Source organism: Tiliqua scincoides, chromosome 5 (genome assembly GCF_035046505.1).
Source record: "Tiliqua scincoides isolate rTilSci1 chromosome 5, rTilSci1.hap2, whole genome shotgun sequence".
Taxonomy (NCBI): domain Eukaryota; kingdom Metazoa; phylum Chordata; class Lepidosauria; order Squamata; family Scincidae; genus Tiliqua; species Tiliqua scincoides.
This window is the reverse complement of record NC_089825.1, coordinates 93,590,888-93,609,204: the sequence shown is the minus strand read 5'-3', so window position 1 is coordinate 93,609,204 and position 18,317 is coordinate 93,590,888. Positions and strand designations below refer to the sequence as shown.

Genomic DNA, 18,317 nt, shown 5'->3' with positions numbered 1-18,317 from the left:
GTGGCAGAGGCTGTTCTCCAGCAGTCACAAAGCAGTCTCTACTGATGTGTGCTGCCAGGCCATTGGCAGGGAGGTCAGAGCAGCCTCCAGTGTGCTGGTGGCTGGCCAAAGACCAGCTGGAGCAGCTAAAGCCTTGCAGGAAGTAGAATAGTGTGGGATGCACTAGAGTGGGGAGGAGGTTGGATCAAGTCCAGGAAGACAGAGGTTCAGTGGTGGTGGCACATGCCAAATCCTGACACCCTTCCTTGGCCTCATCTGCCTTCCCGGGTCAATGTGGAACGTTGGCATGGTTCTGAATTGACCCATAGTGGTTGCTGGGGGTTACTCCAGGGTTACTCCGGAGACCCCCAGTGGCCAAAAACTCCCCACAGAATACAGTAGAAGCTGTGTAAGCTCAGCGGAATCACCGCACGGAAATGTAGTTAGGATTGGACTGTTAATTTAGGCCTCCGTGTCCTTCATGCCACTCTTCCACAGACATGATTATTTCCTTCAGTTTAAGAGTTTCAGTTTCTTCTCCCAGTACAAAGGAGGTGGCTACAAGGTGGGTGCTGATGTCAAGATGGCATTTGCCTAGAACCCAGAGTTTGGTTCTGTAGCTGATGGTAAAGTTTCCCAGACAAATACTCCACACTGCTTCTAAGATCTGGCAGGAAAGAAGCCAGAAAGCTTTGTGCTTTCTGCTTGCTTTTGCTTGTCTGGAGGAGAGATAGTAAAGGTCTGAGAAGATATAGCTATAGCGATACAAGAGTTAGACCTGGAAGATCCAGGTTTAAATCCCTGCTCGGTCATGAAGCTTCCTGGGTGATCTTGGGCAGTCACTATTTCACAGCCTCACCTACCTCATAGGGTTGTAAGGACAAAAAGGAGAGAAGGAACTATGCACACCACCATGAGCTCCTTGCAGGAAGGGCAGTATAAACATGTGAAAAATAAATCAATATTGCATTGCAGTCCTTAAAACAATCCTGTAAAGTCGGGCAGTGTTTTTATCTCCATACTGAAGATGATGGAGGGGGGTAAGGGTGGGCAATTGTGAATCACCTAAAGCAGTGTTTCTCAAACGGGGTCGCAAGCCAATTTCAGGTGGGTCCCCATTCATTTCAATATTTTATTTTTAGTATATTAGACTTGATGCTCCCATGATATGTGACTGCATTTGGGGAAATGTAACAGGCTACTATATATATATATATATATATATATATATATATATATATATATATATATATATATAATGCTTTTAACAATGATAGGGGACTTAGTTCTGGGTAAGTGGGCAGGGTTGCGGCCTAGGATTGTTAAAAATTCTCCTGCTTGATGATGTCACTTTTGGTCATGACATCACTTCCAGTGGGTCTTGACAGATTTATGTTCTAAAAAGTGGGTCCTGGTGCAAAATGTTTGAGAACCACTGACCTAAAGAAGAAGTGACTTCATGGCAGAGGAGCGATCAGAACCAGGGCTTTGGACTGCCAGCTCAGAGCACAAGCCTATGCTTGTCTACTTGGAAATAAGTCCCATTGCATTCAATAGGGCTTACTCCCAGGAAAGTGTGGATAGGATTGGGCTCTCAGTGTCTTCACCCCTTCTGAATACACTTGCACTGGCCTGATCCAGTGGGGCTGTTCTTCTGCTCCCAGAGGCTGGCCAGGACCAGGTGGACCTTTCCCCTGATCTCCCCAGGGCTCTTCATAAGAGTCTTGCCGGCTTCCTCTGCTCAATTTGGGCTGCAACAAGGAGGCGATGCCGCTAGAGGGCTCTGGCCATTGTCAGAAAAAGAGGCGACTGTTCTCATTTTCTCTCCCTGCTGCTGTAGCTGCTGCTGCTGCTGACGATTTGGGGGGCTGAACTTCCCAGGTCACCGAGAGCCTTGTTTGCTGCTGCTTCTGCTTTCGTTGCAAGGGCAGCAGCGGCTCCACCAGCACCTACAAGAGCTTAGATGCAGCTGGATCGCTTGCAAGCCCCAACTGGAGCTCCCAGTTAGAGAGGTCTGGTTGGCCACGTTGCCCAGGGAGAGCCTGTGTCGCCTTGATTGCAGGAAGGAGTGCACACTCTGCAAGCTCAGCGATCAACTCCTGAAGCCTGAGTGTCCAGGTAACTCTGAGGATCGAGGTCTGGCAGCAGCCAAAGCCCAGGAACCCCAGCCAGGCAACTTTCTCAGCAGGGGGGAGAAGCTTCCACCAGAGCATCCAAACCAAAACAGCCCCCCTTGCTTGCCACACCTCTGCTCCTCTTCCCACCTACTTCCTCTGCCTGGGTAAAAACCAGGCTTTTTTCTTCCTGCCTGTAAATGAGAGGGTCCTTTGGGAAAGGATGACGTCAGAACTTGATGATGTCGTCAATCGTTGGCAGGCGGAAGGAGCAGAAAGCATCTCCACCTTCCCCCCCCCTCCCGCAGGGTTCCTGTGCTTCTAAAAGCTGCCTGCCACCCACACACCAAATTCAGCAGGTGGAACTTTTCCCCCATTGCATATTGCTGTGCAGGAAGAGGCTTCACCTGTTGAATTGTTTGTTTTCTTGCATGCTGTTAAATGAACACCAGCTGTGCCAGGAGCAATGGGGCTGTTTTGGGGGAGGTTTGATCCTTGAGGGTCTTTGCAGCGTTGAGATCAGGGGAGCAAATGCTGACACAGCAGAGGTTGGCCCCCATGGCAGGCCCAGGGCAACAGGGCTGGTGTTGCATTCTGAGCAGGGGAACCCTTATTTTTTCAGAGAGGCCACAGCCTTCTGCAGAAGTGAGTGATGTATTTTGCTGAGATACAGTGGGCCCTTCTGGACCCATGCCAGAGACCTGTCTACAGGGACATTGTGCAGGACAATTACACTCTACTCTCGCTAGGTAAGGACTTTTCTTTTTATTTATTTCTTTTTATTCTTTTTAAGCTTTAAGGAATAAAGGCAGCTATTGCTATACTTAAGATCCTAGAGGAAAAAAAGGGGTGCAAAATAAATATGGTGATAATTCCATCACCTTGATGGAGGTGTAAGCTTTTGAGTCACACAAAGCTCTTCATCAGGGAGTATTGTGTAATTTAGAAGCCTGCTATGCTGGCAAAAAACTTCCAATAAAAATATGTGAGGGCACTGATTTCTTACAAGCACTTGGAACAGAACAGGAAGGTTACCTCATGATGACTTCATTTTGGGGTGGATGGCAGGAGAGTCAAGCAATTGTAAGTGATGATCAACTTTCTGTCCCTGTGCATTGAGCAATTCTGCATTGCAAAATTTTTCAGTGTTCAGTGGTTGTCACTAATTAGCTGGTGGAATTCCTGCTGAATTCTGCTACTTCGAATTGAATACTGGTGTGGCATTAGCTGCCACACAGCCCAATCCTATGCATGTCTACTCAGAAGTAAGTCCCATTAGTGTCAATGGGGCTTACTCCCAGGAAAGTGTGGATAGGATTGGGCTCTGAGGTCTAACTTGAGGCCTTCAGTACTGCGAGTCAGTGTTGGACTTTACAAGAAGCCTCCTAGTTTGGCACTTCATAGGAAGCAATATTCTTGACATCAGGACATGAGTCTTATTTCTTTGATTTCTGATGCGCCCCGTCCATAGAATTTGGGATGGCAACCCCGCTTAAACCTACAAACATCAAACCAACCTCGTAACATAATATTTCAAATAAATAAATTATATCCCACCCACACCCCTCTGGCATCGGGGCATCTAAAGCAGGTTACAATATTTTAAAACACAATATAAAAACAATCAATACAATAATATTGAAGATATAAATTAATATATATGGAAACAAAGTACAATTTCTCCATGCAACTTCATTCTTTTTTCCTTTGGTAGATGGAGGAACCATGAATCCAACTCCCCAGGCTGGAGGTTCTGAGGCCATGCAGTCACACAAGCAGTTACCAGGACGGTCTGAAGCCTCCCTCTACCAGGGCCAGAATCAGGCTGGGCAGCAAAGTCAGGATGCAGGGAAAGGATGGCCCAAGCCACCTCTTCCTCCTCCTCCTCCTCCTCCTGCTCCAATGCCAAAAAACAACCCTAACATCCCACCCAGGGTATACATGGGGTCTGCCCAGAGCTTATGTGTCCAATGTGGAGACAGTCTTGCCCAAGTTCAGCAGACTGTAGCCCAAGCACAGCAGAGCCTTCTCCAGGCTCAGCAGTCAGTTGCCCAAGCACAGCAGAGCCTTGCCCAGCTCCAGAGAGCCTCACGCTCCCCTGATAAACTGTATCCATGTGTTGATTGTGGGAAAAGCTTTGGAGTCAGCTCCCATCTCACTATCCACCGGAGAATCCATACAGGTGAGAAACCGTATGAGTGTAATGATTGCGGGAAAAGGTTCAGCCAGAGCTCAACTCTTGTCCTCCACCGCCGGATCCACACAGGAGAGAAACCCTACAAGTGCACGGATTGTGGGAAGAGCTTTTCCGTCAGTTCCCACCTCACCAAACACCAGAGAATCCACACCGGAGAGAAACCGTACGAGTGCCAAGTCTGTGGGAAAAGGTTCAGCCAGAGCTCCACCCTCATCCTGCACCAGAGAATCCACACAGGGGAGAGGCCTTATAAGTGCGATGAGTGTGGGAAAACCTTCAGTGTCAGCTCGCACCTCACCATCCACCAGAGAATCCACACGGGGGAGAAACCATATCGCTGCATGGAATGTGGGAAATGTTTCCGGCAGAGGTCAGGCCTGAGTACTCATCAGAAAACCCACATGCTGCTTGGGAGGCCATATAAATGCCCACCCTAAATGGCTGGGCTCCAAGCCTGTTTGCCAGTTGATGTCAAAGCTTCCATCTCGTTGTTCAGAAAACAAACACTGAGTGGGAGACCGACTACGTTTAGAATCTGACTCTGGGAAATGCAAACCTGGACAGCCTGAAGATTCAGATTTTGTAGTGATTTATTTAAAAAAAAACTTGTGCAAATGTTGCCTTAATTTGCATGTTGCACTCTAGGTGCACTGGTGGAAAATTAGCACATGGGAATATTAGGGATTGGTAGATTTATAGGGGCCGAAGTCTAAGGATTGGACAGTGGTTTGCTTCAGAAAAGACAGGTGGTCAAGCCCTTTTGCAGTGGACATTCTCTGGACTTGGGAACTTTGCCCCGGAACAGTGATTTTCAACCTTTTTTAATCTCACAGCTCACTGGCAAGGCACTAAAATGGTCAAGGCACACCATCAGGATTTTTTTGGCACACTGCCAGTGGGGGGCTCACATCCCCCAATGGCCCTACTAATCAATGACCCCCTCCCAAACTCGTGCGGCCCATCTGAGGTCCATTTGCGGCTTACCAATGTGCACAGTGGTTGAAAATGGCTGCCCTGGAAGATCTGTCAAACAGCTGATCTTTGGATTATAGTCTTACAGCTTTTGTCTGACAGCAAGGAGAAGTTCTGCTCAGAGAAGGGACTGTGGCTGGAGACAGAAGGAGAGCAGAGCTGGCTGTCCTTTTTGATTCTAAGAAGCACACTGTGTCCTGTGAGAGGCTGAAGACACTACTGATTGGGTGTTAGGTCCTACCCCCTCACCACAATATAGAGCTTTTCCAGGAGTAACAGTTACACAGGCCTACAAAATTGAGGGTCAGAAAAGTTTTCCCCAAACTTTATGGTGGTTTGATATGAATTTGGGGTTCTGATTCCAAAAATGGCATCCGTTTTGCCCTATCATGTCTAGTTTTGGAGATATAAACCGTTCATTCATTAGTGAATGGTTCAAGCAGCTTCCTCATGAGGAAGCCATGGTATAGGCTTGTCTCCAAAACTAGACGTGATAGGGCAAAACAGATACCATTTTTGGAATCAGCGCCCCAAATATACCCAGGAATTGGTGTAATGTTTAAGGAAGCAAAACGTGTGTTGGCCTGTGTTATTGTTCATGTGTTGCATGAGGTTCAGACATGTTCCTTTGAGAAAAGACTTGTGTTTCTAGGGTGTTGCATTTTCTAAGCAATTCTAGCTACAATAATTTTTACTGGAAATTGCAATTTTTTGGAGGGGAGATTCTATTGTGGAAATACAGTTCTGAGAAAATGTCAATCTTTCCCCAGCTATTAGTTTGAGGCCTGTCTAAAATGTAACTGTATGACAGCTCAAGCCTAGGCATGTCTACTCAGAAGTAAGTTCAGTTATGTTCAGTGGGGCTTACTCCCAGGAAAGTATGTATAGGATTGCAACCTGAGTGTCACTGACACCAATGGGATAGCAACAGTGACATCACTGATATCATTTTATTTTGTTTTATTTTAGCAGTTCCCAGGTGTACTGCTTAAGTGCAGAAATGTTCCTGTAATCATTTGGGGGGGGGGGAGTGATGAATACCAGCAAGACGACTCTTCTCCACAGCAATCTGCTGCCATTTTGTAAACATACTTCTTTTGCTTAATTCTATTCTATTGTTTAAAAGGGTTTTTATTGCAACTGTTGGTTATTATATCTGTTGTACAACTGTAAGCCACTTTGAGGATCAGAATTTTAGCCAGGAAGTGGGCTATAAAAGCTAACAAGGAATAAATCACCTTCTTTTTGAACTGGCTGTCTCCCAACAGGATTGCCTGCTTGCGACCTGGAGATCCATCTGTCTGTCCCATTAAAAGCTCCAAAGCAGTGAGAGAGGAAGAATTCAGCTTCCGCACCTTCTGCCTTTCTCTTCTAACAGTCCCTTCACCCACCTTCTTGGGAAGGGGACAGCATATTTATTTTTATACCACCCTTCCTCTAAAAGCACAGGGTGGTATACATAGTTCCTTCCCTCCTTTTGTCCTCACAATAACCCTGTAAGGTAGGTGAGGCTGAGAGATAGTGATTGGCCCAAGGTCACCTTGGAAGCTTCATGGATGAGCTGAGATTTGAACCTGGATCTTCCAGGTCGAAGTCCAACTCTCAAACCACTACTACATCATCCTGGCTCTCTATCAATAGAAATTGATAACACTATAAACAGGATGGAGGAAGTGAACAGAGACAAGTTTTTGTCCTTCTCGTATAAACAGAATTTGGGCATACCTGGTGGAATTGATGGGTAATCAATTCAGGAGAGACAAGTGACACCCAGTGCATTGTTAATTGATGGAGTTTACCCCCCTCCAAGACATGATGATGACCACTGGCAGAGGCACCTTTAAAAGGGTATTAGACAAATACACGAGGGTGCTTCTTACATTCTTAACTTTTAAAGGGACAAACAGAATCTCCGGGTTGAATCTGGCAACATGTTCCCTTTCCGGTATGGGTTGACAGCATATCAGTTCTACTGCCACTGGGTCAGAACTTACAATGGTGTAGCACTAAGGGGAAAGTCCATTTTGTCTTTAATGGTCCAGAGGCCGTTAGTTAAACAGTCCCATCACAGAAAATGTAGTACTTGTAGACCTTCCTTTCCATCTGTAGCTGAACTTAGCAGCAGCCATTGATACTTCATACACAAAATCCTTCATTAATCTCTAACCCTATAATCTCCACAACTTCATTCAAAACATATTAAAGTTCAAGGAATTGTAAGAAGTGTTTTGTGTGGTTGTTTTCAGCCATCAGCTGGAGAAACGTTTGCTCTCCCTTCTGCTGTGAAACACAACTAGGGTAAAAGAACAATAAAAGGTAAAGCAGCTTTAATGGGGACTGTGTAAAACAAGGGTGGGCAAACTTTCAACTTTAGGGATGCTGGACCTTTAACAAGTGTATAGAAGAGAGAATTTCAGCAGGTGCAACTTGTCATCCCACAGATGTAAAAGATCTGGTGGGTGAATTGGCAGGACATCAGGGCCTTCATGTTCTCTGCAGTCCATCTTTCCAGAGAGAACACCCTGTAATTCAGGTCACCCAACCGATACATATTTTTCCCTATCTTCACTGACAGAAGAAGCTTCATGGTGGAGTGGGTATTTGAACCTGGATCTTCCAGGTCTAAGTCCAGCACTAGATCCACTGCACCTTCGTGGTTCTCATGGGAAGGGCAGCAGAGAAAGTCTAGCCTCTGTACTTTTTGCAAAGTCCCCTTTAACTGCAGAGTGGCATTTATTTGGCTAAAAGGGAGGAGGGGATAAGCTGTGGATCTTATGAATTGCAACCTTCCTGTCTCCCTCATTATTTGAGCCCTGCATGCAGCCTAATCCTACCCATGCTTTACTCAGAAGTAAGCATGAAATTCAATGGGGCTTACTCCCCAGCAAGTTTGCATAGGGTTACAGGAAGAGAAAAAGACTCTTAGGGCCAAATCCTATACAACTTTTCAGTGCTGGTGCAGCTGAGCTAATTAAGCTTGCACTGCATCTTGTGGTAGGGGGGCAGCCACAAAGGCCTCCTCCAGGTAAGGGAATGTTTGTTCCTTTTCCTCAGGGCTGCATTGTGGCTGCACTGGCACAGAAAAGTTGGATAGGATTGGGCCCTTAGCCATTGTCAAGTTATTTTGTCATCATGAGTCCAGAGATGGATCCCTCAGGAGACCACAGCAGTAGTGGTCAGTAGAGAATCAAGTGGAAAATAATTAAATTATTGCTGTGAGCCTCTGATTTTCCATTACAAGATTGAAGATGCGCTCATGCAGCACTGAAGTACGATCCATCTAAAAACTTGGGTGCATGGAGAGACATACTGGAGAGGGATTCCTGTTCATTGGTGTGGGGAAAAGTCAAACTTAGTGGCCTCTTGAGGGGAAAGCAAAGGACATGATAAAGAGGAATGACAAATGCAGTATACATGAAAACATAATTTCAGTATTTATGCATTGGCTACAATTGTGTTCCCTCTTCACCTGCCATTTGTGAGACCTCTGCAGCTGTTGACTGAGCCTTTGTGAGGTCATAATGGTGTCCACAAATATCATAAATGCTGCAGTAAATAACAGTCTAATGCTGACAGAGTGCAGTTTCTTTGAGGGAAGTGAAATACCAGTCTGGATGGGAGAAAAACCTGACTCCAGCAAACCCCCTCCCCCCCAAAGTGTGCTTGTGGAGGAATGGGAGAAAGATGGGACAATAGGTGGACAGAGGTTTAGGAAACTGTTGGGTGGCAGGTGGGAAAACTTAGGGCTTAGATAACCTGAGTTTGCTGCAATGAAGCATGGGGGGAAGGTAGGTGATAACCACCAGAGATTTCTAAAATCCTTTTGGTAAACCTGTGTTATGTTTTAGTATTTATGTAGCGCCATCAATATGCCTGGTGCTCTACTAAGTATGGAAGGACAAAGAACCAGGTCCCTGCCCTGAAGAGTTTACAAAGGCAAATTCAATGCAGGGGAGGTAACAGAAGAAGGGGAGAGAGGGAAATAAAAGCATGGATGTGGGGAGAGGGAGAATATGCATTTATTTCAGTTATACTTTAGGCTTAGTTACAAGAAGCTTTGGAGGACTTGTGCCAAAGGTCAAATGTCTATGATTTTATTTTAGTGCCTGCAAATCAGCACCAGAAATGCATACATTGAATAAGAACAGCTGTTTTTTTTTTTAAGTTCAGAAATGCTTCCCTGCTTCTAATATTACAACATTTTCCAGAAGTTATCTCTTCCCCCACCCCCACCCTCATAACAGCTTGAGGACTTTTTAAATTGTTAAGATCACTTGCAGTGCAATACTAGGCATGTCTGCTCAGAAGTAAGGCCCATTGCATCCAATGGGGTTTACTCCCAGGAAAGTGTGGCTAGGATTGCAGCCTCAAACACAGTAAGGAAAATAGGAGTCTTGGAAGATCTACACAGCTCCAGGGGAAATCTTGAGGCTACAGAACTGGGTGTTTTAGGTGGGTGTTTTAAAGCACATCCACTTGGGATGGGGAAACCAGCCCAAACTATGTACTTTTTTCTGTTTTCAAAGCAGACAGTTTTCTATTGCAAAAGCAATTTCTCCTGCTTTAAAAGAAGAAGCTGAAGAAGAAGAAGAAGAAAAAGCAGGAGCCCTCTCAAAGCAATCCTAGTCTCTGGATTCTTCCTGGATGTTTGCAGGTAAGCAGGGGTTAAAACCATGGAGCAGCGCAAGCTGCATGTAAGCAGAGCGGCTGCCTGTATGGGGAACTGGGCTGCAGATGGTTCCAATTCTTTCCACCTCTCTTGCCTCAATGCATCCTCTTCCCCACTTCCTGAGCTGGGTCCAGGTCCAGGTGTCCTCTGCTGCTGGAAGCAGGTGTCTGCTCAGCCCAGCCTCTCTGAGGTCAGAAAAGAAGGTTGGGGTGGGGAGGGAGTGGGGAGACAGGGAAGTCCTGGTGCGGGATTGGCAGTGTGCATCCCCTCCTGGTGCTCAAGGGGTGGGGGGAATTGCACATGGAGTTGACAGGTCCAGATTCCCAAAGGCCTGTTCAATGCAGGGGTGTCAAACTGTTATCCAACCCCCACTTTGGCTCCCTGATTTGGGGCCAATCCATTGTTTGTTCCTCCGCCTGTCCTACCTCTCAGGGTCGTTGTGAGGATAAAGGCGAGGAACAACATCTTGGGCAAGGGTGTCAAACTGGTTTCATACAGAGGGCTGAAGTTAGCATTCATGGCGCCTGCTGAGGCTGGAAGTGACATCATTAAGCATTAAGTGACATCATTAAGCAGATGATGGCCATAAATAAGCACTTTGTTCTCACAGAGAAACACCTTAGCTGCAAATGACAGAAGAGAAAATGTGCAAATCTTGTTCCTGTTTTCAAGATATGAGAGAGCCCAGTTATAAATGGGAGCCAGATAAATTGCTTCCAGGGGGCTGCATTCAGCCCATGGGACCTATGTTTGACACCCCTAGTTTAATGCAAGCTGCTCCCTATTCCTTTTTCATTGTTCCCTTGGAAACGTTCGGCCACAGGGTTTCATTTGAGCTCCAGGATCTGTGTCCAGAGCTATTTACTTAAACCTGGAGTGTATGAAAAAACACTTAAAAAATATGTACCCCTGAGCATAAGCGTAGACTGTGTTTTCTCAGATCACACTGAGCACCTTTCTACATATTGGGGAGGAACATTGGGCATCTTTTTTCAGGGCAAGGGGGTGTGACTCAAACAGATTTGAGTGTGCACATATCATCATCATCATCATCAATGTATTATTATTTATTTGTCTAGCTCCATAGGTAGAGACCCATAGGTAGAGTCTGAAAATTGTGCCTTTACCTTACTCAGAAGTAAGCCCATTGTGTTCTGTAAGACTTAGGGCAGAATCCTATTCAACTTTCCAGCACCAGAGCAGCGGCAATGCAGCTTTGAGGTAAGGGAACAAATGTTTCCATACTTTGAGGAAGCCTCTGTGACTACCCACCATCACAGGATGCAGCGCACGCCCCATTAGCACGGCTGCACCTGCACTGGAAAATTGGATAGGATTTGGCCCTTTGGCTGTAATGCTATTATTATTAACAGTATTTAAATACCACTTTTCAACAACAACAACAAAAAAAGGTTTACAAAGCTGTTTACAGAAAAAAAAAATCAAATAGCTATCTTAATGGGAACAAACACCTTTACCCTTAGGTGTGCATGGCACTTGACTGTAGAGAAGAAGACAGCTCTCTGTTTAGAAATTAAACACAAATTAAGCCTCTCCCTGATCCCCAGCTGAACAGGAGTCAGTGGAAAGAAAATCCCCATCTCCACTCTATAGTGCAGCTATTTTCAACCACTGTGTCTTGGCACACTGGTGTGACACGAATGGTCCCCAGGTGTGCCATGAGAATTTGGGAGAGGGCCGTTTATTAGTAGGGCCAATGGGGGATGTGAGCCCCCATAGATAGCGTGGTGTGCCTTGTCAGTTGTTAAAAAACTGATGGTGTCCCTTGACCATTTTAGTGCCTTGACAGTGTGCCATGAGATGAAAAAGGTTGAAAATCACTGCTATAGTGTCTTAAAGCCAGCCATCTAGATCCCCTTTAGGGCACAATCCTAACCCCTTATGTCAGTGCTTTCCAGCCCTGGCATAGCAGTGTCAATGGGACATGTGCTGCATCCTGCAGTTGGGTGTCACTCACGGAGGCCTCCTCAAAGTAAGGGAACGTTTGTTCCCTTACCTCTGAGCTACATTGCCCTTATGTCACTGCTGGAAAGCACCAACATAAGGGGTTAGGATTGTGTCCTTAATCACTCAACCATTTTCACAGTTAGATACAAAAGATGGGTATTTTCCACCCCTCCTATGCATATGCATAAACAAAGTAGGAATTCTAGTCTCTATTAATGTTCTGAGGAACCAGTGAATGATAGATGCTTTAGATGAATTAACAAGGAGAATGGTCTATCATGTATGTTGCTCCAACTTGTCTGCAAGCTCTTCTCTTCAGTCCCAAATATGTGAGAGCTGGTGATGCTTATTCATTTATGAACAAAAGGCACTAATCTGAGGAGCTCTGGTATAGTTCCAGAAATGTCTTCAAAAAGAGTCTTCTAGCTCTGTAAACATCTATAAGTTTATGTTCCATAGTCCCAAAGAGCCCTAGCATACCCCCTCAATTCCATAAAGTGCCAGAGTACAGATCCTCCAAGTTTCAATTACTCCCCATCTCCTTTGCCTGATATTGGTTCAATCCCAATGCCATATATTAGTTTCTTGGGCTGCATTCCCTTCTCCTCTCTCTTCTGGGATGGCATTCAGGTTTGGGTCCCCCCTACCTCTTCTGGCTGCTGCAGGAGGTGGGTGTCAGCTCAGTCCAGTTTCTCCAAGGTCAGAAAAGATAATTTTTGAGGGAGATTTTGAATTATCAGCTGTGTCTCTCCTTTTCATCTACACCAGGTGTGGCTATAGATGTTCTGATGAGGTGTCTGACTTTAAGGATGGGCTAGATGAGGGCCAGTAGACTGCAGTTCAATCCAAAGAAGATGAGGTCCTGTCAACTGCTAGCATGGTTGTTCAATAAGTTATTTATCTTGTTCTGAATTGGATTGTACTTAATAAATCAGTACACGACTTGGTTTAATTGTTATATCTGGCCTTGCAGGTGGATGCTAGGTAATTTCCGTAACTTGTAGCATCTCAAAAAGCGGGATGGGATTGGAGCTACGATTTTTCTTGGAAAAACTGGATCTAGCCATAGTTATCATGACCTAACATCCTAAACATGGGATTACTGCAATGTGCTTAATATTGCTTTTGAAGACTGTTCTGAAATTGTGTTTGGCCCAGGGTACAGCAGCAAGATTCTGAATTGGTGTTAATAATAGGGAATGGGTTTTGACAGGACTTGGTGAGCTTTCCTGGCTTCCAGTTTGCTCCCAAACACAACTCAAAAGTGCTGAATTTAGCATATTTAGCCCTGAACAGTTTATGATCTACTTCCATATGAACCTGGCTGTTTATTGAGATGTTCCTCAGGGCAGACGCACCTTCTCAGTTGAGGAGAGTGCCATTGACAAGGGAGCCTTTTCAGCTGTGGCACCTTAACTACAGAACAGCCCCCTGTTCCTTTACTCACTACCCTCCTTAATTATGTCAGTTTAAGCCATTTCTGCCCCACACTGCAAATACGCCACAAGGATAAAACGTGTACACTTGTGGGCTGGGCAGAAATGGGTTAAAAACACCTACTTATGCCATTGCATAAATGCTGGTCTGATCCAGCAAAGCAGTTCTGATGTGGCATCAAGCTGCACTGCAGAAGCCCTGCAAGTCCCAGAAAAAGAGTATAGCTAGAAATGCACCTCTTTGTGGCTAAGATTATTATAATGTGGGGTGGGGAGAGAGCAAAATAAATTGGGATATTTTAACCGTGGTTTTTTTAAAAATACATCTCCACAACTTATTATGCTATTTTTGTTTTTTGTTCTTTTTTAGTTGCCTTGCCCAGAAATATGACCCACCCAAGATTCTCAGGCTGGGACAGGATCAGATTTCAGAGACAAAGCTTACACATGCACACTGTAAAATGCTCTGCTTGTGAAACATGCTATGCAGACTTTCTGGTGTCCTTGCACAAGCTAGTGTGCCTCAAATGACGTAGGACTACCAGCTTGGTGGGATAGACATCATGCAGAAGAATTATCAGGCGCTCATTTCCCTAGGTAAGACCACCTGGTTTCTGGGTGTTCCCAGAAATTCGTAGGAATTCCTTATTGTGCCTTGGAAGGGCCTGGCTTGTCTTCCTAGCCCCACCACTTTCTATGGAGTGTGCAAGGAAGAAGGTGAAACTTGGAGATCCTGGTTTCTTCTTTCCCCTGAAGTTTGTGGCAGAAGCACTTTCCTGACATTTTAGGATTTTTAAAAATTTATTTTAGTTTAGGTTTGCTCAGCTTCGTTCTCCTTGATTCATATTTGCATAAGATGTCTGAATGAAATTGAACTGAATTTGTCTGAACTACTGCTGTCCTTCCTTCTGCACATTGTTACCGCACTGCGAACAATTACGCAATTTTTGTAATTGTTTAATTACACAACTAAGCAATTACAAAAAAAACAAAAACCATTTTTTTTAGTTGCCAAGAAAGTTTGAATGAATTTAGGATATATCTGGGGTGCTGAATCCCAATATGGCATCAGTTTTGCCTGATTAGCTCTTGTTTTAGAGGTATGGCAGAGCCCTCATGAGGAAACTGCTTGAATCAGCATATAAGGTGGCTATGCCATACTCCCCAAACTAGAGTCAGTTGGGCAAAATTGATGCCATTTTGGGATTCAGCACTCCAAATATACCCCAAAAAAGGTCTAACTCTTAAGACAGCAAAATGTCTGCAGGCCGGTGTTGTTGTTTATTATTTATTCAGTTTATACCCTGCTTTTCTCCCAAACGGGCACCCAAAGTGGCAATTGTTGATTAGCTGAATACTCTTGAAACCCTAAAAAGCTCTGGGCCAGGGTATCTCAGAGATCGCCTACTTCCGTACAATCCGGCTCGTCCTCTTAGGTCATCAGAGAAGGCATTTTAACAAGTGCCGCTGCCTAAGGAGATACATAGGGTGGCGGCAAGAAATAGGGCCTTCTCAGTAGTGGCACCAACATTATGGAACTCCCTTCCCCTTGATTTGAGAATGGCTCCTCTCTTGAGACTTTTCAGCGAGGCCTGAAGACCTTTTTGTTTAAAGAAGCCTTCTGAGTTCATGGCCTTTTTAAACATCTTTTCTATATCTTTTAGTATTTTTACAGGCCTGATTCCTCTATGATTTGCTACATTTTGCTCTTTTTATCTGACTTTTTATCTGTCTACGGTTTTTATGGGTATTTGTTAATGTGTTTTTAATATGTTTTTATTTGCGGTTAAATTATGTTTTTAATCTGTTTTTAATATGTTGTAAGCCGCCCTGGGTCCCTTCGGGGAGAAGGGCGGGATATAAATAAAGTTTATTATTATTATTATTATTCAAAAAGCTGGGGCCAGTCAGTGTAAACAGTACAGGGCTAACTGGACCAATAGTCTGACAAAGTGTAAGGCAACTTCCTGTGAGCCACCTTCTGGGGTGTAGCGGATAGCTGGCTACCAGAGACAGGGCCTCTTCTGTGGTGGCACTCATTTATGGAACTCCTTCCTCTTATCTCTCCACTTGGTGACTACACTATTCTGCTGCCAAATAAAAGTGTGTTTATTCACCCAGGCATTCAGTGGGCATTGTTAAATTGAAAACCTTGCTGCTGCTATAATTATTATTTATTGGTTTTTATGTGAGAATTATAGTTGTGTTTTTTGAGTGTTTTGATAACAATGATTTTATTATATAGTTTCCATTTTACATGTTGTAGGCCTCTTGAGGAGGACCAAAGCAAAAGGGCAGCGCTAATAATATTTTAAATATATATTTTTGCCCAACTTCCTCCCATGATAGAGCTCGCAGCAGCATACATGGGATTCCCAGGCAGCCTCAAGGAATGGTTAGCGCCAACAATTTTGCTGTACTATGTACCGTTCCTTGGATCATGAGTGTCAAACATAAGACCTGTGGGTTGGATGCAGCCCATGAAAGCTCTTTATTTGGCTGTTGGGTTCTCCCAGCACCACCATCAGCTGCTCTGAGCTGCTTCACTGTGCTGAGGTGTCAATGCTGAAAGGGTGGCATGTGTGATAATTGGGCTCTCCCATACCTTCAAAATATGATCAAGATTTGTGTGTTTTCTGTCATTTGTAGCTAATGAATTCCCAAGTGAGGAAAAAAGGGCTTAGTTCTGGTCATGACCTGCTTAATGACATCACTTCCTGCTAAATGACATAACTTCAAACCCTCAGCAGGCATTGTGAATGCTATTCAGCTCATTGTATGAAAGGGGTTTGACTCCTCTCCTTTGACTATGGCTTATGGAAGATCAGGGAAGCCTTGCAAATAAGTTCATGGAACGTACCATCTCATAACACATTTTAAAAGCCCGCTTGTTCATGTGTAGCTCTGTGGCACGTGAGCGTCCTGAAAGGGAAGAAGAAAATACAGCTTTCCTTTCGGTTTACAGTGGTGTTCTTACCTGGCTGCTTGGAGAGGTTCCTGCCTGGCAAAGGCTACCATGCGCATAGTGATGTAGATTACGCATGAATCTGTTTGTAAGCCTGAGGACGTGGCAACTGTATCAAAGTGATTCATTTATATGTCCTGTTGCTCTTGCCTCCCACTGAATGATGTTGATGTTGTCTCAACAGATGTTGGGAGGGAATGTGAGCGAGACACTTCTATGGCCAAAAAAATGTTGCCAAGAAAAGACCCTGAAGGGACCAAGCCGGAAAGCCCTGATCTGGAACTGAGTCCCAAGAGGCGGGGGATCGGAGACTTCTCACTGGCCCTGCCCACTAAACCTGTCCCCATCTCCTCTGGCAGCGGCTGGAAGCCGTACAAGTGCATGGAGTGTGGGAAGGGGTTTGGCCAAAGTTCCCACCTGATGCGCCACCTGGGGACCCACTCTGGAGAAAAGCCTTACCGGTGCGCGGACTGTCCCAAGGCTTTCACGCAGCTGTCGAATCTGCGGCAGCACCAGCGCATGCACACCGGGGAGCGGCCCTACGCCTGCGATGGCTGCGACAAGCGCTTTTCCTGGAGCTCCAACCTGGCCCAGCATCGACGCCTCCACACCGGCCAGAAGCCCTACACTTGCATCCAGTGCGGCAAGTGTTTTTGCGAGAGTGCTCGCCTCCTGGAGCACCAGCGCACCCACACAGGTGAACGGCCCTACGCCTGCCCGCAATGTCACAAACGCTTCAGCCGCAGCTCCCACCTTGCCCGCCACCAGCGCCTCCACACCCCTGCAGCAGATGCCCAGGAGGAGGACCAACTGCCTTACCCTCGGCTGCATCACTAGACGCACTGTAACTAGGCTTTAAGGTCCATTGGTGCTGGTACACCGTGGCAGAATTGGAGAGGGAGATTCCCTGTTTCCTCAGTTGCTAGATTCTCTGAGCATCCTGGAGATGACCTGGCGCAAAGCATCCTTTGCCATAGGCTGTTCAGATGGGAGCTCCAGTCACACTATACTTCAGAGCATCTGCAGCAAGGGAGCACCTGTGGTTGTGCTGGACGCACCATAGCAATCTTTTTGGTCATACTGTGTATGAGAGAGATCTGCCTATATATGGTGCCATTGCACATGCTGCCAGGAGAATGCCAAGTGTACACGCAGATTAGGGCAATTACTACACTCCAGATAATCTGCAGCTGGCAAAATGCATCCTGTTATGGCCAGTGGTACAGCATGTCTTCTGAGCAGGGTTGGCCCTGCTGCCATGACATGCCTTGTACCAGTCCAGGTTTGGTATCTCCTTCTCTGTGCCATGGGGGACAGATGTGGGTGTGCTACATCTGCTGTATCTCCAAGAAGCAAAGGCGTTGTTCTTATTGAGGTGGTGAACTTGTCTGGCCAGTACCAACTCCGGGGAGGCGGGGTGGGTGGGTTCAGATTGAAACTGCTCCATTCTTCCCTCCCCACCCAAGTCCTGCATATAACTAGGTTCTAGTCCAACCTTTTCTGTGCCATGTTAGTTTTCTGTATTCAAGGATATTTTTTTTAATGCAGCAGGACTCCATCTTATGAACCACCACTGGTCATCTGAAATGGTATAGTTTGAATGCAGTTTTTTTTTAACCTTCTCAGTGCTCCTCGCTGTTCTATTGTTACGTTTTAAAGTGTATTTATGTGCATCTGTCTTTGGCTTTATAAAAAAAGAATAAAGAATCACAGACATTTATAAATAAAGTTATAATGTTGCTTTGGGGAAGGAAATTCATAAGGTCATAGTCACCAGCCTATTGCACCCACCCCAGGCAGCCAATTTTATTTAAGCTCCACCATGTGAAAAACGTGCAGAACTCACTCTTAATTTATTGTAAAAAGTATTTGACTCAGCATGTTAAAAAAAAAGAGGAGTGCATCTGTCTATAGATCACCAAAACAGTCTCTACCTTTATTGCAACATACTTTTTAATAAGAGAGAAGCTACCTTGACATGGCGTGAGGGATAAAATTATCCAACTAGCATTTCCCC

The 18,317-nt window shown here is 45.3% G+C and overlaps 1 protein-coding gene across 1 annotated transcript; it reads left to right on the top strand.

Annotated features, from left to right (window-relative positions):
* Window positions 1-1,934: 1,934 nt before the first annotated feature.
* Window positions 1,935-17,979, top strand: LOC136650971 (zinc finger protein 436-like). The gene is made up of 4 exons (XM_066626958.1): window positions 1,935-2,097; window positions 2,716-2,842; window positions 3,808-4,693; window positions 16,660-17,979. The coding sequence occupies exons 2-4, from the start codon at window positions 2,746-2,748 to the stop codon at window positions 17,135-17,137; spliced, it is 1,461 nt and encodes a 486-aa protein (XP_066483055.1). The 5' UTR covers window positions 1,935-2,097; window positions 2,716-2,745; the 3' UTR covers window positions 17,138-17,979.
* The last annotated feature ends 338 nt before the right edge of the window (window positions 17,980-18,317 follow it).

Coding starts and splice junctions, on each gene's coding strand:
- LOC136650971 (XM_066626958.1), top strand. CDS start 2,746: ATGTATTTTGCTGAGATACAGTGGGCCCTTCTGGACCCATGCCAGAGA. Junction 2,843..3,807: donor TTACACTCTACTCTCGCTAG/GTAAGGACTTTT, acceptor TTCCTTTGGTAG/ATGGAGGAACCATGAATCCA. Junction 4,694..16,659: donor ACTCATCAGAAAACCCACAT/GCTGCTTGGGAG, acceptor CTCCTCTGGCAG/CGGCTGGAAGCCGTACAAGT.